At 39.6% G+C, this 27195-nt stretch overlaps 2 protein-coding genes across 3 annotated transcripts; one reads left to right on the top strand and one right to left on the bottom strand.

Annotated features, from left to right (window-relative positions):
• The first annotated feature begins 1830 nt into the window (after positions 1-1830).
• On the top strand, positions 1831-9882 carry stx16 (syntaxin 16). 2 transcript variants are annotated; one of them, XM_061069623.1, is made up of 8 exons: positions 1831-2275; positions 5358-5465; positions 5686-5826; positions 6032-6194; positions 6364-6452; positions 6686-6829; positions 7205-7285; positions 8418-9882. In XM_061069623.1, exons 1-8 carry the CDS (start codon positions 2150-2152, stop codon positions 8517-8519), a joined length of 954 nt encoding a protein of 317 aa, XP_060925606.1. In that variant the 5' UTR covers positions 1831-2149; the 3' UTR covers positions 8520-9882. The 2 variants fall into 2 exon arrangements, with proteins under 2 accessions (XP_060925606.1, XP_060925607.1); XM_061069624.1 differs by lacking the exon at positions 1831-2275 and adding an exon at positions 5039-5244.
• Positions 9883-22229: 12347 nt separating this feature from the next.
• On the bottom strand, positions 22230-26016 carry cnpy2 (canopy FGF signaling regulator 2). Its single transcript, XM_061069453.1, has 6 exons — positions 25935-26016; positions 25641-25747; positions 25114-25229; positions 23870-24067; positions 23521-23617; positions 22230-23416 (listed from the first exon to the last, which is right to left on the bottom strand). Exons 2-6 carry the CDS (start codon positions 25738-25740, stop codon positions 23373-23375), a joined length of 555 nt encoding a protein of 184 aa, XP_060925436.1. The 5' UTR covers positions 25741-25747; positions 25935-26016; the 3' UTR covers positions 22230-23372.
• Positions 26017-27195: the final 1179 nt, after the last annotated feature.

Below are 27195 nucleotides of genomic sequence, written 5' to 3'. Positions count from 1 at the left end.
AAGTGCTTAACAGAGAGAGGATTTCAAATTAAAAGCACATCAATCAAAACATGAGAAAGATAATCCGTTCAGTTAAATGTCACCAGCAGAAAAACAGGAAAAGTCATTATTGGCTGTAGAGATATTTATTGTAAACTTAACCACAGCTCAACTCTCGGTTGTCTGTACTCTAATCAGCACAATGCTGTGCCACTCAGCAAAGCAATTCAGAAATCAACAATTAAGATTAATAGGGCACGTCCATCAGACAGGATTATATCTGGAGGCCAGAGTCACTGACAGAAACAACTGATCTTAGGTGGACAGGTGATCAGTCACTCACACACGAAGAGGAGGGATCTTCAGGCTTCTTACCTCTCTCTCTCCCTCTCTCTCTCTCCTCAGACTTCCGCAGAGGTCAGTAAAAAGCGTTCAAAACACGTTGCTCCGTCCCACAGAACTTTGGTTTGTTGTCTGACAGCAGCTGAGTACATGTGTGCGCTGCGGTATTAGCGGATATAAGGGATTAAGAATGAGCAGAGGAGGAGCTCTAACCATAATCACTGTTAGTGTGCCCGCCTCACGCTCGCATGCGCGCGCGCACACACTCACACACACACACACACACACACACACACATACACACACACACACACACACATACACGTACACACACATACATACACACACACACACACACACACACACACACACACACACACACACACACACACACACACACACACAGGTTTGCAAGAGAGACTTTGCATTGACTTCCATTAATTGTGGATAATCTAACCAAAACCTCATCCCTCACCATAGCCATGACCAATTCATGGCTAACCCTGACCTTAACCTTTGGTCCCCACGAGGTATACTGGTCCTGACAAGGTAACATAAACAAGTACACACACACACACTGACACACGCCCTCATCTATTGTACCCTTCCAACGAGTCAACGCATTTTCTAAATACTGAGGCTTAAAGTCTGAAAATCAGAATGAGGTCTGCAGCTCTCTGGTCTCCAGCTTTAACAGAGAGAATGAGCAAATCGGAATGAATGCAGATGACCATTGAATTGATTCTGCACATCAGCTCACCAGACTGGGCTTAACAATTAAAGATAAACAAAACAAAACGTTTCAATTTCAATGACTTGTGGCCTTTTCACCTAACCACGACATATGACTGACAAAACTAAGATAGGCTAAGCATTGGACGTACAATTAAACTATGGGCTCATCTTTGGTTTGAAACAGAGGCTGAGGTCAAAGAGCAAGAGTGGAGGAGCGGTTGGCAGGTCCAAAGTTTATACTGTGTCTGTAGGTACTGGTCTACGATGACATGATTACCAAAGAAGCCAATAGAAGGCAAAGAGTTGATAATAACAATAGCTATTCATTATAAGTTAAGAGTAGAACTTTTTTAAATATTAAAGGCAGAGTCATATTTATTGCATATATAAATTGCATTGATTGTGGCATATATGTTAACTCACAGTGTTTACCCGCATTGGCTCCTCCCAAAGAATATATAACATTATATTTCAAATGTGTAATGTCCAAAAATCAAGTTATTTATTAAATGGACTTGAATATCATAAATATCAACGGTTAATACAAACAAAACACTTTTGATGATAGAAAACGAAAACATGTTATACTTGCATCCATTTAAAGCTCTGAAAAAGAAATGAAATGGATTAATATTCAGTTCAAGTACAAGATCTGTAAACATCAACTTTACAGATCACTGTGTGACCTCTGTCGCTAGGTGGCGGTAATCCGCCTCAGCGACGGAAGACGTAGCAGAAGAAGACGCTGTTGACGCAGGTGTTGATGTCCTCCTTCTTCCGCAGCTTTGAGAAGCGGAGCAGCTTTCACCAATCTGACGCCAAATTCAGACTCTAGGCAGAAACCCGCGGCCATGTCTCTTACTTTGAACTAAAGTACCAGTGATGGTTAGCGGATGAATGTGCTTGAGGTCGTTTGCCGTCCGCTGTAGACGCTGTTTTGGCGAGTTTTCTCCATCACTCCTCGCAGGCAGAGCTAAGGCTAAAGCTAGCTGTGCGTTAGCAGCGGCTCTCGGCGGCTGTGGACACACATTTAATAAACCCTCCCCTCGCCGGCCTTTTTGCACAGTTTACTTAGATCTCAGGCAAGGCAGTCATGGCCACTCGGCGTCTGACCGATGCCTTCTTGTTAATGCGGAACAATGCAATCCAAAACCGGCAAATATTGGCTGAGCAAGTGAGTACATACGACCCCCGTCTGAGTACACGTAGCAATGCTGCGGTGAGTGGTCTGCATCGTTTTGACATTCTACTGTGTGTGTGTGTTTGCATGTAGCCAGTCTTCCAGGTTAGCTAGGAGCAGCTGTGTGTGCCTGTAGCTGCTAGGTAGTCTCAGACAGGCTGGTGTGCCGCGTCACTTCACCTCAGGGCGGATGGAGGAGGAGGGCGTGCAGCCATATTTACATTCAATCCATGTCTCTATCACATGTAAACAAGGGAGGTTCTAGTTCAGTTTTAGTCGGCATCGCTATAATTTATTAGGAAAAAGAAGAGTAATAAGGATAGAGGAAGAAGTAGATATTGTAAATGTAGTTTTGACTGGGTTTTGATGAAGTAAAGCATGTTTTTATATTTATATTATGCTCCTCACTACGAATCAAGTGTTTTGTGGTCTAGTCTAGATTACATTGTGGCTGTGACCTGTGTTAGATTGTTCCACTAGAATAGAAGTGGACAATACAGACAATGTATCATAATGTATGCAATTGCCTTCTGTGATATTGATATATATGTTCATATAATGTCCCTGACGTTTATAGATAAGATTTCTCGCACAGTTTCTCGCTTCATTGATGCAGCAAACATAAAGTATATAATTCTAGTATTTTACATCCCTCATTATCTTAGTTGGTAGATAAAGGCCTCGAAACTCATTACATTAGGCTTTTGCTTTTTGCTCTTGTTTATTGTTTTTGTGATAAAAATGTTGGCTGAAGCAGTCTTTGTTTCCATTGTGCTGCAACACTTACATAATGAGCTGAACCTATTTTTACTTTTATCTGTGCCCATATGCTGATTTGTTTGTGGCCGTCACCAAAATATCAACACTGACCACAACATCATGACTGATACTTCTCTAAAATTGGTGAAGTCTTCACTGCAGCTGCACGATATTCATTCATTGCCTCCTGACTCTCTGATGCCGACAGACAGACACACATTACACGTGGTTACAGGAGACACATTCAGGACGCATTTTAATGCCAGGTTTCGGATTCATCAGAGCGGATGTTATTACCAGTTCTGGACGGGGCCTTTCAAACACGCCTGGTTACCCTGCCAACAGATAATATATATAGAGAGAGAGACACTGCGTTATTATGAATTGTGTCAACATCTCTTTTGGCTTAGAGTTCATCACCTGGCATATTTTGTCATCCTGCCCAACCCTTCAGTAGAATGCAGCTAGTTAACTTCTGTAATTCGATATATATTTGACAAACACAAATTGAAAAAGGCTGAATTAGAAACTGCTTTTAATCAGCAAATATCTATAGTCTTCGTCTTAGACTTATCTCTCTAATGGTGCCTTTGTCACCCCACTTTCCCTGTAAAAAGTAAAACTCAATGCTGCTCTATGTAAAGCTATCAAACATAAGTTGCCCAGCAAAGCTCCTGACTGGCTCCCTTTTACAGCTCTCCACCAAGGGTGTTTGCATTAGAGTTCACCTGCACTGTTCAGCTAGCGTGTGTGTGTCTTTGTGAGCATTGCCACTCGGCTGTTAACATTTACTCTAAGAATGCATGAATATGGTGGTGTACTCTATCAGCTGAGGATGCAAGATTTGCACTTGATATTTTTCTCTTATAAACTTGGTTTTCTCTGCTGCTGAACTTTCAATAAAACAGACAAATCAGCACAGCCAAACCTACAGAGCGGGGACCTTTAAGTGGTTGTGGCTCTTTGAAATACACTGTCTGTTAATGCTGTGTATGGCAGAGCTTAATAGAGTGTGTTGGGGTTTACCTCAGGACCATCAACATCAGCCAGTAGCCTCAGAGTATGAGAAACCAGCAACGATGCTGTGGCCTGGTCGTCCACAGCCTGGAACATTTTGTGATGGTTGGTTCATGCTGGACCGTCTTTTCTTCTATTGAGAGTAAAGTAAATAAATGAGGGAGGGAGAGAGAGAGAGAGACTCCGTCATTTTGCTCAAGAGCTTATTAGACGTCAGTGGCCTCCTAAAAAGTATATTCTTAAAAGTGTGTTAAAGAAAAAGGAAGCATCAAACACCATCCTCTCCTCACTGGACACTTTAAACACTGTTGGTAGCTCAAATAGAAACAAGCTAATGTCTAAATATTAATATGGAAATTGATGTGCACAGCATAATATAATCCTGGTTGTCATCATTATTCAATGTTTTTTCATGTCCTGGTCTTAGGCTTCATCCATTTGTGTTGAAGAACACAAATGTCACAGAGCTAAATCATTTATACAAGAATCAGCAAATACTTCTGTATTTTTAGAGTCAAGGTTTCATAGTTATCAAAGTTAAAATATTTTAGACAGTTTTTTTATGTCACTTGCCGTCCATCAGTTTGCCACTTTCTTCTCATTTTACTGTGATGAGTTAAAGGGGTTAAAAAGGCAACACATCTACTATAACACTACCACTATCATTACTGATGAAGCTGCTGTTTAATCAGAAGGCAACAGGCTCTTTGCCAGATAAACTTAAGGGAAAAATTATTCTCATAGCTCTATAAAGTTTTAGTGTTCTTTTACATTTCGCTTATAAATATATATTTGGTTTAATGTGTCCTTTTTTGTTACTTAAACTCAACTGTTTCTGCTCTGTCTTCATTCTGACTGTTTCTCTAATATTTGTCTAAGGTGGATGATTTTGTTATTAGTTTATAGACAATTTATGATGTAACTTTGCATACACTCTTAATTTCTACATTTTTGTTTTTATCAAAAACCCTCAAGATGATTTTATAAATTAAGTGAAAATGGTTTAAAATATATGTAAACAGACAGACTTTATGTATCTCTTCCATAAACAGAAATAATTATTGTTATCTCAAAGTAATGAAATTGTTGGTGGGAGTGGATGCAAACACAGTTTATCTGGGATTCCCTTCCGATTTTCCAGGGCTCACTTTCTTTTATTTCTCTCTTTTTCCTTGCTCTTTATGGGATGGAACAACTCTGCTCCCTGCCAAACGCATTAGGAGCTTGATGAGGTACTGCTGTTTCCCTTCTTGGTCGAATTTAGACTCGTACAATGGTATGCCATCATTATTGTGGTGAGTTATTATATTAAATGTTTTAATTTGATTATTTTTGTGTTTTTTAGTTGGCTGATGATCGCATGGCCCTGGTGTCAGGAATTAGTCTGGACCCTGAGGCTGCCATTGGTGTAACAAAGAGACTGCCTCCTAAATGGATAGAGGGAATTGATGAGGTAAATATGAAATTATACATTTATAGATGCATCTTTGTTTATTGTAAACTATATAATATATAGTTTATTGTTTCTCAAAATATGACTGGTTTGATTGACTTTTACTTGCTACAAGTATTTAAATATATATATATATATTCAAAGTCAACCAAACCGGTCACATTTTGAGAAGTTTTTAAACACAATGTCATAACTTGGTTGTGAACTCATTGCCTTTCAGATTCAATATGAAATCACACGAGTTCGACAGAAGATGAAGGAACTGGCCTTACTTCATGACAAGCATATGAACCGTCCCACACTTGATGACAGTACTGAAGAAGAGCATGCCATAGAAATCACTACACAGGAGATCACACAGGTACATTATTTTCACAGTTTAGTTTTTCAGATACTGCAATTTAACTTGAAAGATTTTATTTTTAACACCTTTTTTAAATGTTACTCAATTGGAGACACTTTGTAAAGGATGATATATAATTCATAATGTCCTCTCAATTTTTCCAATTGAGTAAAGAATTAGAAATAGTTTATTTCTAATTGCTCGCTATGTTGTTTTCCTGCAGATGTTTCACAGATGCCAGCGAGCTGTGACAGGTTTGCAGACTCGCTGCGGCCACTGCACCGAGCAGGAGGAGAGACTATTGAGAAACGTGGTGTCGTCTCTGGCACAGAGTCTACAGGAGCTGTCCACCAATTTTAGATACACACAGTCCAGTTACCTAAAACGTAAGAACTCAACTCAAAAGAATTGAAAGAACACTGAAGGATTTAAAACCTAGACCTGTCTTGGTTTTAAATCCTCATTCCTTTATGTCTCCACCCACATGTTTGTAGTAATGTCAGGCTCTTATCTCACACCATAGCTTTTCTATCTTTATGCTGTTTTGTCTACCAGGTATGAAGAATCGTGAGGAGAGATCAAAGCACTTTTTTGACTCAGGACCCTTAATGGAGGAGGATGAAGATTTAGCTCTGTATGATAAGGTGAGTTGTTTTTGTGGCTTTTCCCTGTGACCAATAAAAACTGAAATATTTACTACTGTTATTGTTAGTATAAACATGATAACCCTACTCAAAGACAAAGTGAATGTCTGGGGAATTAACAATTTGTATGTATTTTAAATTTTTCCCTGGCAGATAGGTGGTGTTAAAGTAGGAATGTTCTTTGTATTTCTATGAAATCACCTAATTGTATTCTTTTGTTTCTTCTGTTTCAGGGATTCACAGAAGACCAGCTGGTGCTGATGGAGGAGAACACGGTCATGGTGGAAGAACGAGAGAAGGAGATCAGACAAATAGTGCAGTCCATCTCTGATCTGAATGAGATTTTCCGGGACTTGGCAGGAATGGTTGTTGAACAGGTATTTGAAGAAACAATGAGATTCTGACGCAGAATAAAATAACGAGTCCATTCATCAAAGCGAAGCTGTTTTTATTCTCCCTTAGATGTGTCGTTTTTAACAAAAGGACCAAACGACTTAATTTCGTATTAATATTCCATTTCATGTTTACATTTTTTTTATTTCAAACCGTCATGAGGCGAACTGAGAATCTGAATTAATTAAGTACCTGAAGGGATAAACACTTGAAATAAACCGACCTTAAAGTCAAATTAAAGCTACAGGTGGTGTTCGTTAGTGTTTTTCTACAAAGTTCTTACACTTTAAAGAAAGATAATCTACAACTAAAATGAAAAATTATCCCCCATTAATAAAATTCCTCCATTTCTCTTATAGGGCACCGTGCTTGATAGAATCGATTTCAACGTGGAGCAGGCTTGTGTTAAAACAGATGACGGATTGAAACAGCTACAAAAGGTAAACACAAAACACTCTTACACACTTTTGGGGTTTTACCTGACATTTTGACTTTTTTGGTTTAAGCCAGGGGTGTCCAAACTACGGCCCGCGGGCCAACTGCGGTCCGCAATCCGTTTTTAATTGGCCCGTATCAATGTCTAAAAATATAATGTATAAAAAAAAAAGTTTTTTTTTTTTTTTTAAACTCAAAATTTAATAGCGCTCAAATGGCACTTACTTAAAGCACTTTGTTTTGCTTTATGGGGCCAGGCTTTGTCGACAGGGGAGAGGCCGGTGCATGCTTCTGCGTTTTCAGAGACACGCACGCAAGAGCCCTTGCGTGCCCCTTCTTTCATGCTTGCGTGCGTTCACCAATTTTTGTAACTATACTACAAAGCTACACAAGCCTCACGCAGCCCGTAAGGCTGTGATTGGTCCGCTAACTACATCCTTTCCAGAGTCATATTTCCGGTTTCATGCCCCATAATACCGGCAGAAACCAAGGAAGATTTAGAAGAACGGATATGGACCAAATAGAAGAGCACTTGGCAGAAGAGATCTGAAAGTATGACCACTTGTATAACCCGTCACTGACTAAATACAAGGACACGCAGATGACCTGCAATTCCTGTAAGGAGATCTCGGCTGACGTCGGTTTGCAGGTCGACGAGTGTACGAAGCTGTGTAGAAAGATCAGGGACAAATTTGTCCTCCAGAAAAAGTAATAAACAATCCCAAAGACTGCCACACACAAAGAAGGTGTCTCTAAGGTTGTCTTTGACAAAAAACGTTACTCCACCTAGTGGTCTGGCAGTGAATTGCTTTGCTGACTTGCTAGCTGTCCCTCAGAACGCCACCACGCCACGCCCCCCCGCTCTGAGCGACGCGACTGTCAACAGTCCATTCCAGGGCAGGGGGGCGTGGCGGCGTGAGTGGCCCAGTCCTTGGTATTGGACACCCCTGGTTTAAGCAGTTCAATCTTTTTAATCCTGATGTACAGTTTCTTAGGGGGGGGGGGACTTTTTCAGCTGAAAACACATAAATATATATCTTGAAACTTTAGTACATAATTTTTTTTTACAAGTAATCCTGTAATGAAACTTAAAGCCACTGTAATACAGTATCTGACATTTTAACATGTTCTTTGCAGGCGGAGCAGTATCAGAAGAAGAACAGAAAGATGCTGGTCATTTTGATCCTGTTCGTCATAGTCATTGTTCTAATTATTATTCTTTTTGGATCAAAGTTCTAGTCATTCATTCCTCTGGCGTTTGTTTTCTGTGTGGGTGTATGGTGTGCATCTGTTTGGACTTGGACTTGGTCTTTAACAAAGCTGACCGCCTTTCATTCCCACCAGGACACGACAAGAGGAAATCCGTGTCTCCCTGCAGATGCACTTGCTGCAATGTGGAGATATTTTTTGTGGTTGATTTTAATGAAAGAAACAATCAAAAATCTGTCTGAGCCATTTAATCAAGTGGCTCTCCTCAAATCGCTCCAATGCTCTTTGACCAAGGTTTGTCAAACCCAAACAACAACACATATGTGGTCTATATAAAGAGTTGCTAACCCAGTGTTCTCACACTTATTTCTTGTGTGAAAAAGCAAATTATTTGTTCCTAACTATTGCAAACATTTAGTTTCCGTGAGAGAGAAAAAATGTTTGTGGAAGAGAAACATGCAGTAGATATTATTTTATGGCAAAATAATTTTCATCCCAAAATGGCTCAGTATTTTATGGCACCTTTGTGTTAAAAAAGCACCACATATGATTAGAATAGTAATTTATAACCCAAAATATTACTTTGATTTAAAGGACGACCATTTCTTTTGGTTTTATATCCCTTTAATTATAATTATACTGAGAACTTAGATCCTTGTTACCCTGCCTTTGTCCCGAAGAGGGTTCAGTCAGCTAATTCAATCCTAAAATCAAACCTGTTTCAAATCTGCTGTACTTTGCATCAAGTGCTCACTATAAAACACTTTACTGTTTTGTTTGTTTTGTTTTTCATGGTCCTTGTATTGAGTGCTACCTTTTTAAAACTCTTGCAGTTTGCACATATTGAGGCCTGGGGGGGAGCAGAGGGGGTTGTTATGGATGTAATACTACTGGTATATGTGTAATGAAAAAAGAAGAATGATTGCATTATTTATTTTTAATAGCTTCAAATAATCCAGAGGTTAATATGTGCTCGGTTCCAGGCAGAATTTTTGTATAATGAGTAAAAGTGTGTCTGAAGCCATCTGTTATTGTTCCACCCCACTAAGGAAAATGTGATGACGTCCAGCACAAGCCGACGTATAGAGACAGCATTACGAGGATGGTTTCGTCTGTTTCTATTCAGACTGGACATGATATAGTTTAGCTGGCTGTGTTGGAAACGTCTTGTGTTCTATGAAGACTGATCGGCTGAAACGATGAAGAGCTTTATTTGACATATCTGTACGCTACAGTTTATACACCTGTTCATCCATCTTGTCATTGATGTGAAGTATGTGTGTGTGTGTGTGAAAAAATTGTTATGTCCAAGTGGTGTTCCACTCAGGTTTTGTTTTACCAAACAAAACTGGCAAAAAGACAGCAGCTTTTTTTAAATAAACCTTGAAAACATGGTGTGTGTCTGTGTTTTGAATCGCAGCATTGATGCAGAGAAGCAAATGCTTGCAAACTCCTCACATATGGTTACATATGTATATATATATATATACACTGCTCAAAAAAATTAAAGGAACACTTTGAAAACACATCAGATCTCATTGTGAAAAAAAATTATGTTGGATATTTATACTGATATGGACAGTTTAATGTCTTAAGAACAAAAGGATGCCACATCTTTGATGGAAATAAAAGTTTTCAGCCTACAGAGGGCTCAATTTTATAGACACCCCGAAAATCATAGTGAAAAAGTGATGTGGCAGGCTTGTCCATTTTGCCAAAATTCAATTTCTGCAACTCAAAATGCTTCTCAATATCTTGTGTGGCCCCCACGTCCTTTTATGCATGCCTGACAATGTCGCGGCATGCTCCTAATGAGACAACGGATGGTGTCTTGTGGGATGTCCTCCCAGATCTGTCTAAGGGCATCAGTGAGCTCCTGTAAAGTCTGAGGAGCAACCTGGCGGCGTCTGATGGACCGAAACATAATGTCCCAGAGGTGTTCTATCGGGTTTAGGTCAGGTGATCGTGAGGGCCATTCAATTGCATCAATTTCTTCATCCTCCAGGTACTGCCTGCATACCCTTGCCACATGAGGCCGGGCATTATCGTGCATCAGGAGGAACCCAGGACCTACTGCACCAGCGTAGGGTCTGACCATGGGTTAAAGGATTTCATCCCGGTACCTGATGGCAGTAAGACTGCCGTTCTCTAGCCTGTAGAGGTCTGTGCGTCCCTCCTTGGATATGCCTCCCCAGACCATCACTGACCCACCACCAAACCGGTCATGCTGAACGATGTTGCAGGCAGCATGGCGTTCTCCTTGGCTTCTCCAGACCCTTTCACGTCTATCACAGGTGCTCAGGGTGAACCTGCTCTCATCTGTGAATAGCACAGGGCGCCAGTGGCGGACATGCCAATTCTGGTGTTCTATAGCAAATGCCAATCGAGCTCCACAGTGCTGGGCAGTGAGCACAGGGCACACTACAGGACGTTGCGCCCTGAGGCCACCCTCATGAAGTCTGTTTCTGACTGTTTGGGCAGAGACATTCACACCAGTGGCCTGCTGGAGGTCATTCTGTAGGGCTCGGGCAGTGCTCAACCTGTTCCTCCTTGCACAAAGCAGCAGATATCGGTCCTGCTGATGGGTTGAGGACCTTCTACGGCCCTGTCCAGCTCTCCTAGAGTATATGCCTGTCTCCTGGATTATCCTACATGTTCTGGAGATTATGCTGGGAGACACATCACATCTCCTTGCAACGGCACGCATGGATGTGCCATCCTGGAGGAGTTGGACAATCTGTGCAACTTCTGTAGGGTTAAGAAATCGCCTCATGCTCCCAGTAGAGATAATGACTCTAGCTAAACCCAACACTACTGGAAAACCAGTCGAAGTGATCAAGAGGGAGAAACTTGAAATGGCCTCCACATGCAAAACCACTCCTATTTTGGGGGTCGTCTCATTGTTGCCCCTCTAGTGCACCTGTTGTTAATTCCATCAACACCAATGCAGCTGAAACTGATTAACAACCCCCTCTGCTACTTAACTGACCAGATAATTATCAAAAAAGTGCAATTGAATTCATGCCATACCCTGATAAAAAAGTGTTCCTCTAATTTTTTTGAGCAGTGTATATATATGCTGCCTACCTTTTGTAAAAACATGGAGATAATCAGCTCCAGGTTACTTTCTAGATAGAGTGGGCAATATGCAAAGTTTCCCTGCAGCTGGAACAATTCATGGACAAAATATTTTCATCAAGTATTTTGATAATAGACGATGGTGATTTTTATAGCACAATGGATGTTGCTTCTAGGATGTGAGCATCTGGCTTCTTGCATTTCTCTATAACTGTAGTTTGAATATCTTGGTTTAACGAGAAATCTGAAAACCATCTTGGCTTCAAGAAAAGCAATGGGCATGTTTCCTTTATCCTGACGTTTTATCATAGACTCAATACATTAGTAAACATGAGGTCACCCACTATGTTAACTAATAGCCGGATCTGATGTACAGCTAAAACTACTGATAGACAAGTGATCACATTTTTCATTATATGAACATTTGAGATGTAACCCTTATTCATATTAGCTCCGCTGTCACCTGGTCGGCCTGTTCAAAGACATCCACGCCAAGAGGGTCACAATCATGCCCAAAGACATCCAGCTGGCCCGCCGCATGCGCGGAGAGAGAGTTTAAACTGCTGCTGCTCTACTGACTATAAGAACGCCGCATTCCTACACTTAAAATATGCAATTCAATGTCGAAGTAATCCAAGTATTCACAATACGTTACTCAGATTTGTTGATGTAACGTAATACATTACAGATTACATTTTTGGGCATGTATTCTGTATTCTGTAACGGAATACGTTTTGAAAGTATCCTTCCCAACACTGACAGTGGAGTTATGACATCGTCTCCTTTGGCGAAGGATGAACCTTCGCCGTACCTCAATGTTTACACGGTTTGAGGAAAAAAGCCAATTCATTTGCCTGAATAATAATAATAATAATCCTTACAATTTCAATAGGGCCTCACTGTCTGTCAGTGCCTCTCAGTGCTCGGGCCCTAATTAGTGATTATAGATTTCCCCCAAATAACACCTGCACTATAAGTGAATGTAATAAAATCAGAAAATTATATAACTTTCCTCCTTATTGATATGATTTAAGACTGTTGAGGGTTTAACAGAAATACATATGCCATGGTGTTTGACAGGCTGCCTGACCCGGAAACGGGTATGGTTGTGCTACTTTTCAAACTAAAAGCCTTGCATTTTGCACACACCTAAATAAACGTTTTAATGAACAGTAAAAAAGGTTAGGGCTGCGGGGACAGCGCGTCATCGAGCTGGGCGTCGGGACGGGAGTGGTCGGTATTCTGGCAGCTTGTCTCGGAAACTTCATGGTTCAATGTTAAAATAAAAGTCCTGAGCCTTCATTGAAACTGTCTGTATGTGCACACGAGAGGCGCCTGCCGTATTGGGTAGTGCACGTGGCCCACACTCGTTCAGTCCTCTGGGTAGCTCACTACTGCCACCATCAGGCACTCAGACATCAGTGTTGGTGTGATTTGAAATATCTAAAATGAAAAGACGATGGTCAGCAAGTGGTATTTGAGTAGAATGATTATTTTTAAATGATAAGTAGTTTCACAGCAATTATATAAGAAGTTTGACAAAAAAATGTATTTGGGTGGAATAAACCTTCAAACTGGTCTATACTAGTATTTAGCATACTTTTAAATGTATAAGTAGTTCAACATAAGAAGTATTATTTATGTAGAATAAACATTTTAACTGATTCATAGTTTGACAAAAAGTTGTATTTATTTTAAAAAAACTTTTAAACTTGTAATTAGTTTGACAGAAAGTAGTTTTTAGTTGAAATTCAAACTTTCAAAATAGAGTATATAGAATAAAATAAAATAAAATAAAATATTTAAACTATGTTAAATTAATTTAAAAAATTAAGTTAAATTGATTAAGAAAATTGAGTTAAATCAAAGTTAAAATTTAGTTAAATTGATTTAGAAAATTGAGTTAAATTAACTCAAACAATCGAGTTAAATTATCTCAAATATTTGAGTTAAATTAATTTGGAAAATCGAGTTAAATTAACTAAGATATTTGAGCTAAATTATTTCAAAATTGAGTTAAATTAATTTAAAAAATCAGTTAAATTAATTTAGAAAATTTAGTGAAATTAAATCAGAAAATTTAGTTAAATTAATTCAAAAAATTTAGTTTAAGTAACTCAAATATTTGAATTAACTTAATTTAGAAAATTTAGTTAAATTAACTTAAATTGAATTAAAAATTTGAGTAAAAATAACTCAAAAAATTGAGTTAAATAATAATAATTAAAGATTGAGTTAAATTGACTCAAATATTTGAGTTAAATTAAATTGGGAAATTGAATTAACTCAGCTCAAATATTTGAGTTAAATTAACTCAAATAACTCAACTAATTTAGAAAATTTAGGTATATTAATTAAGAAAATTTAGTTAAATTAAATTAGAAAATTTAGTTAAATTAACTCAAATATTTGAGTTATGTTATGTTTTTGCGGCTGTCTGTTTGTTTGTCTGTAGGACTCAGCAAGAACTACAAAACAGATTTCCATTAAACTTGCTGGAAGAACATGGGCCAAGAAAGAATCCCAATAGATCTTAAGGAAGATGCGAACAAAGGGGTGGATCCAGAACATTCATTTTAATTTTCTTTTACATTGTGAAATGGGGTGTTTTTTGGGAAGAATTATATTATATTTAGTTGACTGGTTTCAATGAGTGTGTGCAATTTGGTGCAGGTTGATTGTAATTCTTGGTGGAGATTTGCACTCTACTGATTGATGTTCTTAAGCATTGTGATGATTTTGTCTTCAAAATGTGTATGAAGTAAAATGTTTTGTAGAGGTATAGATGTTGTCGCAGCAAAGCTAAAATAACAAACATTCCACGACACTTGTTCTCTTGAGAATGATTGAGAATGAAAGTTCAGTGCTGGTTATGACTGGCATGAGCACTACAGATTTGTTTATTCAGGGAACAGTTACAGCTTCTCTGATCTGCTCAGAATCACCTGATTGGAGATTTCCTTTTCCTTATTTTAACACTCATCTATTCATTCTATGTTGTAATTCTAAAGTACTGTGCAGTTGCACAGCAGACTTTATTCTGAAGGTGTTTCTTAAAGTTTCATGCAATACAGAAAAAAAACTGAGATTTCGAAAGACTTGTGACAGTTAATTTATTCCATCCTAATCATAAAAAAACAAGACTATACTTGATATATGATAAAAAAAACTGGTACATGAGTCATTAATATTCAACACATTCATTCAGCATTTTGTATTACGATATATAAAACCAAAAACACGGTTCATCCCATGCCCTCCAGCTATTCTGGCAACATCAACATATTGTCGTCCCTGCTGTCTGTACGCACTTTATCCCCTCTCTCCTGCTCTCTGCTGATGTACAGACTTTCTGTTCAGAAAAGGAAAGCCCGTTTGTCACGCTGGAGAGTTTCAAAGAAAGGGAGACAACCCGTCCGCTGCCCGTCTCTCCCTGTGCTACAATTCACCCGACAAAACAACAGATCCCTATCACCATGGAGCGTCTGCCTGCCATCACGCCCTGCACCGCCCACGCGAGTGCCACGCACAGTGTAGATCAATGGTATTGTTGATATTCACTGTCATTTCGGTGAAGTTATGGAAAACTGGGTTGCTGGAAAATGGTTGTGATGTTGACCAGCTGGTTTAGAAGAACACATCCAAACAATGATAATTTACAATTTAAATATTATTTACAAGTTTATAATGAGTTTTTTGATTATAAATTACTTGACGAAGAGTAGTTTGTGTTGCTATGTGAGCAGTAACTTAGTGAAATATTCAGGTATGAAATATCCTATTATAAAAATATTACATTGAATTCCGATGAAATTAGTCAAAAAAAGGTTTACTGTCAAAAACATGAGTTAACTGCTTCTTAAATTTGACAGTCTATTTTATAACTAAATACACGTTTTATATGGTTAATTAGTTTGATACATTTTGCTTTTACTTTAGATGGGAAGGATGGAGTTTAAGAAAGTATCTCTAAAAACATGATTCAAAATTCCTCTGTGCTATTTAAACTGGGGATGTTGGCTAAAAGAACGGAGGATGGGCTTAGCAATAGGGTGTGTGTGTATAAAGTGGGTGGGGGATATAAACCATCATCCTTTTAAACCTTTGTCCTGTTTGACTTCATTAGACCTCATGAGCACAGAGGACAATAATCTGAAAACAGCAGCTAAAAGGTACGTGTTGCGTGTGTGCATCTATCCCTTTATGTATTTACTTCTTTTAAATGTCATTTTTGTTTAATTAGTGTAACATTTTAATTAAACCTTTGATGTGCTCATGTTTATATATAATATATTCTTTACATCTGTAGTTAGATTTGGATTTATAATTAATATATAATAAAATATAATACGATTTTCTTTTCACTACTTTAGATCTCTGTATCAGACCGAATGATGGAGTTCTGGCCTGAGCATCAGGGACAATCACCTCTGTATGCTAAATTTGGGACTGTTCCTGGGAGAAATTGTACACATAAGTGAGTTTTGTGCTATGAAAACTGCTTCTTTCAGATATTTGTTAGATAATAAAAGTTGTCTATTTTTTCCATTGCTTCTACAAATATAAATACAAACTTTATACTGGATTGTAACCTCCACTATTGATACTTAACTTGCTATGGAAGTATTTTCAATATAATGTCAAGGTGTCTTACTTGCCAACATTTGGAATATCTGCGACTACAGTTCCACGTTGATGTTATTATTGTCTAAACTGTAGAACACATTATTTTGACTCGTTAAATATCAGATGGAGTAAAGTGATACCAGAGTAAACTAATTATTTTACACAAACATTTCTTCAGTATTTTTATGAAGAGAGCTAAAATGACATTTGATAATTTTGAATAAATGCATTTATTTTTTCCACCATTTTATTCACAGCTATCATGAAAGACATCAGGCAACCCATTCTCCATTTTACTATGGAGCACAGCAGGATCAAGGCAGGGAGTCCGGTTACTGGACTGTCCCAGGATCAAGAACAGGAGGGGGTCTACAGGACTACACCAACTGGACGGACCAAGAGCTATCTGCCCCAACTTCTTCCCACTTTCCTTATATTCCGGATCGTCATACCCGGCAGCACCAGGGCCCGGGAGAGTATCAGCAACATGAAGCCAGAAGCAGAGAATGGACAGCAGCTCAACGAGCGGCGAGGGAATACGAGGGGGGATTTCTGAGGGAGGGATGGCAGAGGAGGTGGGAGCCCTCTAATCCTGTTCGCTACAACAGGGAAGTGTCCACTAAGAGAAGCGACAGCAGCTACCGTGAGCTAGAGGCCTGGGCAGCTCGGTACAGCCATTCACTCCCGAGGAGGAGACACAGAGAGGCAGAATTGAGGGGCACTTCTCATGTCCTGGTGGAGAGCAGCAGGGCTCCAGAGAGGAGGAGTGGGACAGATCCTCAGGTCGCAGTGCTGCAACAAGTCAGACAATCTGCTGGCATCAGTGAATCCGGAGCGTGGGACAGAGGAGGCCGACAGCAATCTCCGACCTATTATCCACTACAAGCTCCTGCCCCTGACACAAGCCTAGTGTTGGAGAGTAAAGAGAAGACAGGCTACCAAAGAAGGATGTTTAGCCAACCTCCTGGATATATTGCTCCTCCTCCCTATAACAGCCCTCATAAAAGCTCACCTGTAATCCACCATTGTGACACCGGCTATGGGCAGGAAGGGAAGAAACAACGCTACTGGTCACAGCCCACTCTTAGAAAGCAGGATGCATGTGTAGATGTGCAGGATAAGAGGAGGGTAGGGAAAGAGGACTTTAAAAAAACAGATGTGAATGAAATCTGTGCAGAGCTGGAAGGACTCGGACACAGAGGACCAGGACCAGATGCTGTCCAGAGTACACACATGCAACGTGAGTGTATGCCATCTCTGCAGCAGCCACAATTGATACAAGCAGTTCAGGACTCAAAGACAAATGAGCAAATATCCTCAAAGGTCATTGAAGGAAGAAAGTTCAGATTAAATAAAAAGACAGGCGGGTTGACCATATTCTGCCTGGTTTCCAGAATTGCTAGCGCCACAGAAACCCCATCTTTGCCACTTTGCACTTCCCAAGCAAACATTCAAAGCACAGGATTTGGAGAAGGTTTGAAAGATCCAAGGGACAATGGTGATTTTTATCTAACACAAAAGCTTGCAGATGAAGTAGACTTCAGAGTTCCAACACTCACAGAGCAGTCAAAAACTTCTGATGAGAGAAATGTCCAAGCCAAACATAAGACGACATCTACCTGCATAGAAAGTGAGATGGTTAGCGATAATCTATCAAAGAAAATAGAGACAGGAGACAATAATAACTTGAACGATGCAAATTCTACATTTGGGAGCCACGTAACTCAGCCAGTGCACCCTGTGTCCGTTAAATATCCTCTGTGGAGGGAGCCAAGTTTCACAAGCAGGGCTGAAACTGAAAGTTCTTCGTCAGTTTTGAAAGCAAACAGTGAGGAAGTAGAATCACATGATTCATACAACCTAGGAGAATGTGCTCCAGTTCATCCAATCAATGTCGAAGTAAGAAGACTAGACATCAAGGAAGACACCCAGTCTGAGGACAGTAAGGGTCTACTCGTCATCGACACAACGTATGTCGTTGTCAAAATGGAGCTGATTCCATCACCGAAAAAAGATCATGTTCACTATTTAAGCTCCACAGGACAATCTGAAGACAGTCCACTCGATGGTCAGTCGATCACCTCGACTGAGTCAAATACTCAGCTGAATCAGGATGTGCTTCCAAACCCCTTGCAGATGAATGACAGGGCTGAGATTGAACTAGAGTCAGATTCTGAGGAGAAGAAGGAACCTGATGGAGGAGGTGACACCTCTGTGTCTTCATCTTCCATTTCTGAAAGCGAAACCTTGCAGGAGCGAGCTGAAAGGATCCTAGGTATCCCTCTACACGACTCCATCACTGAGGAACAACAAGATGCTACATCTCTCCTTGACTCGTGTGTTGAGAAGTGTGATGAGAAGGTTGAACCTTCTAAACTAACAAATGACATTCATGATGCAACTGAACAACTCCTACAGGACACAAAAGATGAGGAACGGTCCCAGAATAACCTAGAAATGGATCAGATTGAGGATACTGTTCATTTGAAAGAGAGTGACAAAGAGGAGGATATGGTGCAAAATGAAGATGGGAAGCATTGTGCAGGACTTCCGGAGCAGGTGTCTGATATGTCTGAGGAGAGGGACACTGAGTCTCAACTTGAAACTGTCATCAAAAATTCACAGGAGGCTGAAATGGCTGAGGACAGTCTTTTTAAACAAACTCATGAAGACGGTACAACTGAGCAAAGTCAGGCAGAAAATCCACTGGTTGAAAATGACCCGTCTCAATATCTCTCTCAGTGTTTCAGTCCATGCAAAGATCTTCCTAATTCTTGTTTGCTATCACACCCAAACCTAACTTCTCTCTCACATATCTCACAGTCATCCACAGAGGAAGGTCTCAATCCTCAGTTGGCTGCATTCCATACCACTGAAAACCTTGTTCCTCATCCCAAAACCTCATCCCTTTCTGCTGCATTATTGCAGCAGCCATCTCCTCTACCCCCTGCATCTACCAAATCTTCTCCAAGCCCCACTCCCCTTAAATGTCATTCCCCAATTCCTGCTCCTCCTGATCAGGATCAGGATGAGGAGGGTGACACATCACAGAAAGTAAACGATGAGATGAGTGACCCCGAAGATCTTAAGGACCAGCAACCACTTGAATATGAGCAACCACACAAAGCTCCTTGTATCGAAGAGAGCAACAGCACTGATGACCCGTCAAAAGAAGCAAAAGAAGCCGGTAGGGAAATGACAGACCCTTTGGAACAGTGTCTTGAAATATCCAGACATAATACTACAGAGGTCAACATTTTGCAGCAAGAATTTCTACGTGTAGAAGCAGACGAATGTGTTTGTATTACAGAAAGTCATGTGACTGAAGAGCAACAACAAGAAAAAGCCAGTGAGGATCCAGCAGACATTTTGGAAATGACAATATCGCAAGAAAACATGACAGCCAGTAAAAATCAAGAGGAAGTTGAGATTTTGCCACAACTATCTGATAGTGTTGGTCAAGAGGATGCTTCATATGGAACAGAGAGTTATATGACTGCAGAGCAACCACTAAAAGATAACGGTGAAGATACAGATCTCTCAGTACAGACATCGGAAATACTCCAAGACATTATGACTGAGGGTGAAACTCAAATAGAAGAAAAAATTATGCAGCAACAATGTACGAGCATTTCTTGTGTGATGAGTCTGATGACTGAAGAGACATTACAAATAGATGTGGATGAGGAACCATCAATATCCCAAGAAAATGCTACAGACGATCAGACTCAAGCTGAAATTGAAATGTTGCAAGATGTTGAAGCTGGAACTGAACCTTCAGACTGCAAGGGGTCTCAGTCACCTCTGGATGTGCTCTCACCCTCAGAGCTTCCCCATGTAACACATACATCACACCAGTCCAACACAGAACCTGAGCCTCTTCTGGAAGTGGAGTCAGCTCTAAATCCTGATACTGCTGATGTTGGCATCCCTGTAACTGTTTCACCTCCTCTTCAGTTGGACTCGTGTGAGGAATCCCTTCAGCTTCCATCGTCCTCTGTCAAAGAATCGTCCCGAAATCAGGCTTCCCTCACTTTTACCCATCCTGATTATGGATGTGAAGATGTTTCCTTTGACCAACCCCATAAAGCGCTCCAATATCCCAAGTCCCTGTGGGATGCGGTAAATCGCATTCGGAAACATACGGCCCCTGACTCTGAGAATGAAGAGGAGGAAGTGAGTGAGCATTGGGATCCAGAGAGCACCGGGGGAGATTTAAGTTGCGTAGATATGGTGTTTGATATGAACTCTGGGATGATCGTCTTTGAAAATGTTTCAACAGGAAGTTTTGAGGATATAGAGCAGGACCCCCGTCATGACGAGTCAAGCATGCGCGTTGAAGAAGACACACTTTCCTGCAGCAGCAACAGCAGCCACAGCTCTGGAGATACGATTATTGTAGCAGAAGAGGATGAAATTGAGGAAATGACACCTGATGCCGTGACAGAAAGCAAGACAGAGAGTGAAAAAGAGTTTCCCATGGCTGAAGAGGAGCGATGCTGCTCCAGTGAAGTAAAAGACGAGACTGCAGAGGATGACGAGGGAGAGGAAGAGCTCATCAAGGGAGACAAAACAGAATTATCTCTGAGTGGGGAATACACTGCTGAGGTGGAAAATATAACAGTTAAAGCCATGAAAGTAACAGAAATGGAGCAGAAAGAAGTAGAGGAGGAGGGTTCCCCCCCTTCAGAGCTCACACAGGCCGACACTGTACAGCTGTAGTGTAGCTAAGTGAGCTAGTAACACAAGCCAAGAAAAAAGGAAAGTGGCTCGGTGTGTTTAACAAGACTGTTCAAAAAATTTAAATAAAAAATAGCTAAATAAAAGACATTTACCTACTTTTTTAATGAAAAGTTGTTTTTTCAATGTAATGTCATGTTTTTTATATATTTGCTGATCTGTGATGCAGTCAACATGATAGAAATGTAGGGATTTGACAGAGGAGAAATATTCACAACCACCTCTATAAAAATGTTCCTGAATGCCAAGTTGTTTTGTTAAAAAAAAACTGTGTTTATGTGCCATTGCTCATGTTATATAAATGCAGTCATGAGAATATGAAAATGAATACTATAAAATATTGAAATATTTGCAGTGATCTCATAGTGTGGTGACAAATCTGGCAAAAACAACCATTGTTATTTATTTAAAATAAATAAAAATGTGTGCATCAACGAAATGCTGTGAAGTTTGTGTGTCCTAAAATGATGTCAAATAATAGTTATCATCTTAGGTCATTTTGGTTTAATAGAAAGGATGGAAAATACTTTGAAATCTGTGAATATTACGTAGAAACACATTCATGCATGATATCAAAACTGGGTCTAGATATTTCACAGCCAAACGTGTAGTTCACTTCAGGTTATACAGTGGCAATAACAAGAATGTTAACCCTTTGGAATTAACTGATTTTCTGCATTAATTGTTCATAAAATGTGAACTGAGCTCCATCTAAGTCACAAGTTTAGACAAAATGTGCCTAAGCTTAGAACACACAAACAATTCTAATCTTTCATGTCGTAACTCAAAACGCCCATTAAATATCCCCATGGCTGGTGGGAAAAGTGAACTGGATTGAAGTCGAGCCTAATTCGGCATCAATTACCTTAAATGAGAGAATCAGGAAGAATCTTTAAGCAGCTTGAACAGCTCTGAGCTCAGTTCAGATCCATCCTTTGTTTCAAATCATTCTGTAGATATACATCAAGTGTTGTCGAGAGTCGCTGACCTTATCCTGTTAGATTCACCGAGGCAGCTTGAACAGCTCTGAGCTCAGTTCAGATCCATCCTTTGTTTCAAATCATTCTGTAGATATACATCAAGTGTTGTCGAGAGTCGCTGACCTTATCCTGTTAGATTCACCGAGGCATCGAAGCCCTTGAATGATGTCTCCTTGGTATGGATGTGTGTAGAATAAACTATATGTAATATTTAGTGACACTAAGTTATGATTGAAGAGATTTATGATTGAAGTTTAGATGGAAGGCTCATTTTGATGTATACAAATACATTTCAATTGATTTAAGACACAACAGATGCAGAAATGTACAAAATTTATTTATAAAAAAGGAAATTTCAAGAGAAAGTTCATGACACAGCAAGTTAATTTTTTCAAACACTGGGAAATTAACAATACCGAATATTACTCCGGCTCTTTTCACTTTGACAGTACAGAATGATTCTTAATAATGACCTGATGATCAGATTGTGGATGATAAACCACTACTGAAATAACATAAGAGTTTACTAGACTTAAGAAAACTTAACATTGGTTGGTCAGAAGTAAAAAGAAACCCATTAAGTATCATAATAGAAGCTGGTTTAGAGAAAATAAGAAATCATTTCATCTTCAGAAGCTACGAATGACGATTTTGTTTAAATGTTTCTTATGATTTAAAGAGCAGCATGAGAGAGAACAGATTTATCCCCAGACAGTTTTCAGTACTTTTTCTTTCATAAATTTCTCTTAAAACTTGCAGTAAATCTTTGGCAGCCGATTTCTCTATTGGAAATATATGATCAGTTAATTGATTATATTTAATTTCACAACATCATCAACACTGAGGTTCTTCTAATGAATAAGAAGGATTGGCCATTTTACAAGTGCGACACTTGGGAAATATTTGTTCTCCAAAGTAGGCACAGTCTCACATCTGCAGAACAGTTAAACTAAAATCTGAAATCATAAACCTTATTATTTGTGCTCTTAATTTTTTCTTTCTTGACTCATACAACACTTGTGTTGTCAGTGACTATCAGCATCAAAAACATTTTTTCCCATGGGCATGAATATAGAATGAAGGACCACTCAAACATTTTAAACCTAATCTCTATGTACTTGTCTTAAAAATCATGTTTGATCGAGTGATCACGTGACAAGATCGTCCATGCGAGGAACATTTTGGCCTCATTTCTGGATAGTGGGAGGAAGTGGATAGGTATCGTCTATGGTCTAAAAGAGATGTGGGTAAAAAATTGGCTAAGTGGTCCTTGAATTCTCTATGGTTACAGGAAAAATACTTTATGTTTTAATGTGGATGTGGATTATTTTACAGGATTTGTACACATCTTGTCATGCCATGTCACTGCCAATGTGTGAACCAGTGACCACTGAAAACATCACAGCACCCAGTGTCTCTATTTCAGCTGAGGAGAGACGGCAGTCATGGCTTGGTGACATCAAAGTTCGTCATGGGCCATTTTCAGAGCGTGATCGCAGAGATCTGCAGAGCACCAGGGACAGAAAACAAATGATTCAAATACAGTCACTGCAGAAGGTCCTCATAACTGAAGGGTGTGATAGGATGATAATGAACTGAAAAGCTACCTGTCCTCTTGCTGCAGAGTTTGTCTTTAACATTTTCTGTCTCATGAGCGAAGAATTCAATGATTTCATCTTCATTCTGCTCAGCGACTGTTTCACACTGCAGAAATCAGTCACAATGAACAGTTAGAAGGGAAAAACTCACTTTATAAAGAAAACACATATGAGGGAATGATGCACACAATGATGTAAATTGGGCTTAGATGGGCTAAATTGGGCTCACTGTATAAAGAAAACACATATGAGGGAATGATGCACACAAATATTGTAAAATAGATTCAAGGCCATCTAAGCCCAATGATGTAAAACTGACACAGCAAACTGTGTCTAGCTAACTAAAAACTATACTCACTGCGAACTTTAAACTGGATGTAACTCTTGAATCCAGCGTGGCTTCTGAGAGGTCCATGGGCTCACCGCTCCTAGACTTGATCCTAATGTAGGACTTCCTGTTGGTTGAAGAATCCGTGTGCTCTCCGTAGTCCTCCATCCTTTCACACACATTCTCCATCAGCTCCAGGAGGTTTCCCTCTGAGCGGGCTAGAGGGACCTAGTGGCAACAAAGGTGAAAACCTCTGAATGAAAGAGAAATGTCTGTCAACACAGTCAAACTACCACAAACAGGATATTTAGTGTTTCTTATTTTTGACATTTCCAAGTATATTTACGTCAGAGGTACCTTGTGAGCGGTATGACACTTTTAAATGACCATCCTGAAATCATATCAGTTATAGCCTCTCTCTGGGTTTGCATTAAATCAACATGTTTTGGTAATGTTTTATTTATCTATGCAAATATGTTGGTGTTTCTTTCCCTAAAATGAGCGTAAAACGAAATATTATACTCTATTTACTTGAAGAAGTCTATTTATGTAATATCCCTTTCATGTTATATTGATCATCGTTTAAAGTTTGTATTATAATATTTCATATTGTAAAATTAAGACCTATGGTAGGATGATTATAAAAGACAAAATAATGTTTCGTGGCAGATTGTGGACAAGACAAAGCTCTTTGGTTTGAGATGTAATATTATATATATAAGAAGCTATGTTCAGATAAATGTTGACCACTACAGTACTTCCAAGTGGGATGAGAACTTGCATGTACATGACTGTGATCACAGCTACCACAACTGTAGAGCTAGGCAGTGGTTAAAGTTCCTCCACCACACACAATCAGGAAAACTAAGTTACATTTCTGATACATTTTCTTTTTTCCTCATCTCACCTACAAGTATATTTTCTGACAAATCCTCCTTGTTTAATTAAATCAGTCACGGTTCTCGAGTGCATAAGCTGAAGGTTGTGGAAGCACAAACCGCAACTAAAGTAAGTTCAGTAAAACATTTAAACAGAATGTGAGTTAATACATTTTTGGAAAGCAATGTTTCCCATTTCATATTCTTTGACAAGTGTTACAGACAATACACAAAAGGTATTGCGATATGACACAGAAGTTACAACTGGCTATAGATCATTGTACTCACTGTGACCAAAGTACATCGGATCCTAATCAAAACCTAATTCTGTGTGTACAGCAGCAGTCTGCAGTGTGTTGGACACAACATGAGGTCACAACATGGCTGCTCCCTCACCTCTCTGATGGACTGGCTGCCGTCCGGGTTGATCCTGAACGATCCGGTCTGGATCATCTTCTTTGGGTCTACCTGTGAGATGGCCCACTCCATCTCATCCACTAGAGCCCGGCAGGCTGAGAGGACAGAGGAGGACACACCTGGTCAGGACAGATCTCTGTGTGTGTGCTCTTGTACAGCTATCTTTGTGAGGACCCGTTTGAGCGTACAACCAACAAGGTGAGGACTTTTTGGGAAAGTGAGGACATTTAAGCCGGTCCTCACTTTGTGACTCCACATTTAAGGGATTGTTTGGGGGTTAAAACTTGGTGTTAGGGTTAGAATTAGGTCAGGTTAAGGGTTAGGCATTTAGTTTGGATGGTTAGGGTAAGGGGCTTGGTATTGCATTATGCCAATGAGGGTCCTCATTAAGATAGAAGTACAAACGTGTGTGTGTGTGTGTGTGTGTGTGTGTGTGTGTGTACACACCATAGACTGTACACACACACACACACCTCTGTGTGAGTTGCAGCTACAGACACACAAACCTCCACATCGGATGTCCTGCCCCTGTCTGGCTGCTTGGCTGAGGCCCAGGAGGAGACACAGGAACACGGACGATGCGAGCAGGAGAGCCGCTTCCCTCATTTTGCACCTGGACACAGATTTGAGCATCAGAAGGGGGGGGGGGGGGGGGACACACATACGTGTGATACATCAACCCGGCTCTTCTACCGCCTGCTGCCGCTACAGCAGCGTGTGTCTGTCCGCTGGCGTCTCTCCGGTGCTCTGTAAAGCTGCAGAACGAGCCGGCCCCAGAAACTCCTCATTCATCTTCTTACCTGCGTCTGCCGCTGTTTCTGGAGACCACCAAGTTTGACACGACGTCACATCTCACTCGCTGAAATGTGGTGACGTAGGCAACGGAGCCGCTGGACCGGAAAGTCTCGCAGACGAGACGGCGCCCCCGCATGGCCTGGAGAATTGTTCTGGCGGAAACGCGAAGAGGTTGAATTTAAGTTTAGCTATTAAATATAAAAATATTATTTTGTCTTAATAACACGCGGATGTACATTCATAAAAAAACATTGAATCCGATTTTGTTTTATTGTACTCACACATCTCATTTATTAGTGTATTTATCTTATATTTATTTTCTACTTTTCAATCTTATGTTAGATGCATTCATTTGTAGTCTTTTTCTATTTAAGCCTTCTGAGGGATTACAGGCAATCAGAATTAATAACCACTGTTGAGTAAATTAAATAATCTTAAATAGTTATATATTTAAACCCCCAGAGACAGTATAAGTAAAGAAGACATGACATTTAAAAAAATCTCACTAAGTAAACTAATATAACAGATGTGGCAAACCTATTCTTGAAACAGAGAAATATCAACATGAAAAGATACATAATTAAAAGCAATGTTACTTTTTCAACTCAAACAAAACAGACATGGATACGCAAGAAAAATCTGAAAAACACCTTTTAATAGGCTCTCACGACAGGAGGTATCACACTGTACAATGTCATCAAATCAGAAACAATATCCAATTTACAAAACAGTGCAGCAGTACAGTACCAGTTTCCTGTCTGGACATGGAATCAGACAATGGTCTCTGACGATCCCAATCTGTTCCAAAATGTAAGCAATATTCGTTACAAAACATGATGATCCTTGATGAAGTGATCAATTACAAATATGGAATAACTGAGGTCATTACAATGTTTTAATTGACTCCACTGGAAGTAACTTTATAAATCAGTCAGAGGTCAAATGATGTTCACCTGATGAACACCATTCCTCAACCAAATACATGTGTCCTGCAGGGGGATGTTTAATGATCATTGCAAGTCCACCCAAATTCATTTACTTATTACATTTCAGCTTTTCTGCTCCCAATTACACCTTGGTCCATGACATGTTTAAAAACTTTTTTGCATCAGTGACACCAATATTAGTTTTTTGTTTGGTATGACATGTCAATTCAACTGCAAATGTATGAATATTCATTTGTAGCAATGTTGGATTTCAGTAGCACACGTTCCAATGGAATAAGTATCGCTTTTTTTCAAAGCTGTTCCATGTGCAGTATTTGGG

The sequence above is a fragment of the Limanda limanda genome, chromosome 4 (genome assembly GCF_963576545.1).
Source record: "Limanda limanda chromosome 4, fLimLim1.1, whole genome shotgun sequence".
NCBI lineage: Eukaryota > Metazoa > Chordata > Actinopteri > Pleuronectiformes > Pleuronectidae > Limanda > Limanda limanda.
This window is presented reverse-complemented; position numbering and strand designations above follow the sequence as displayed.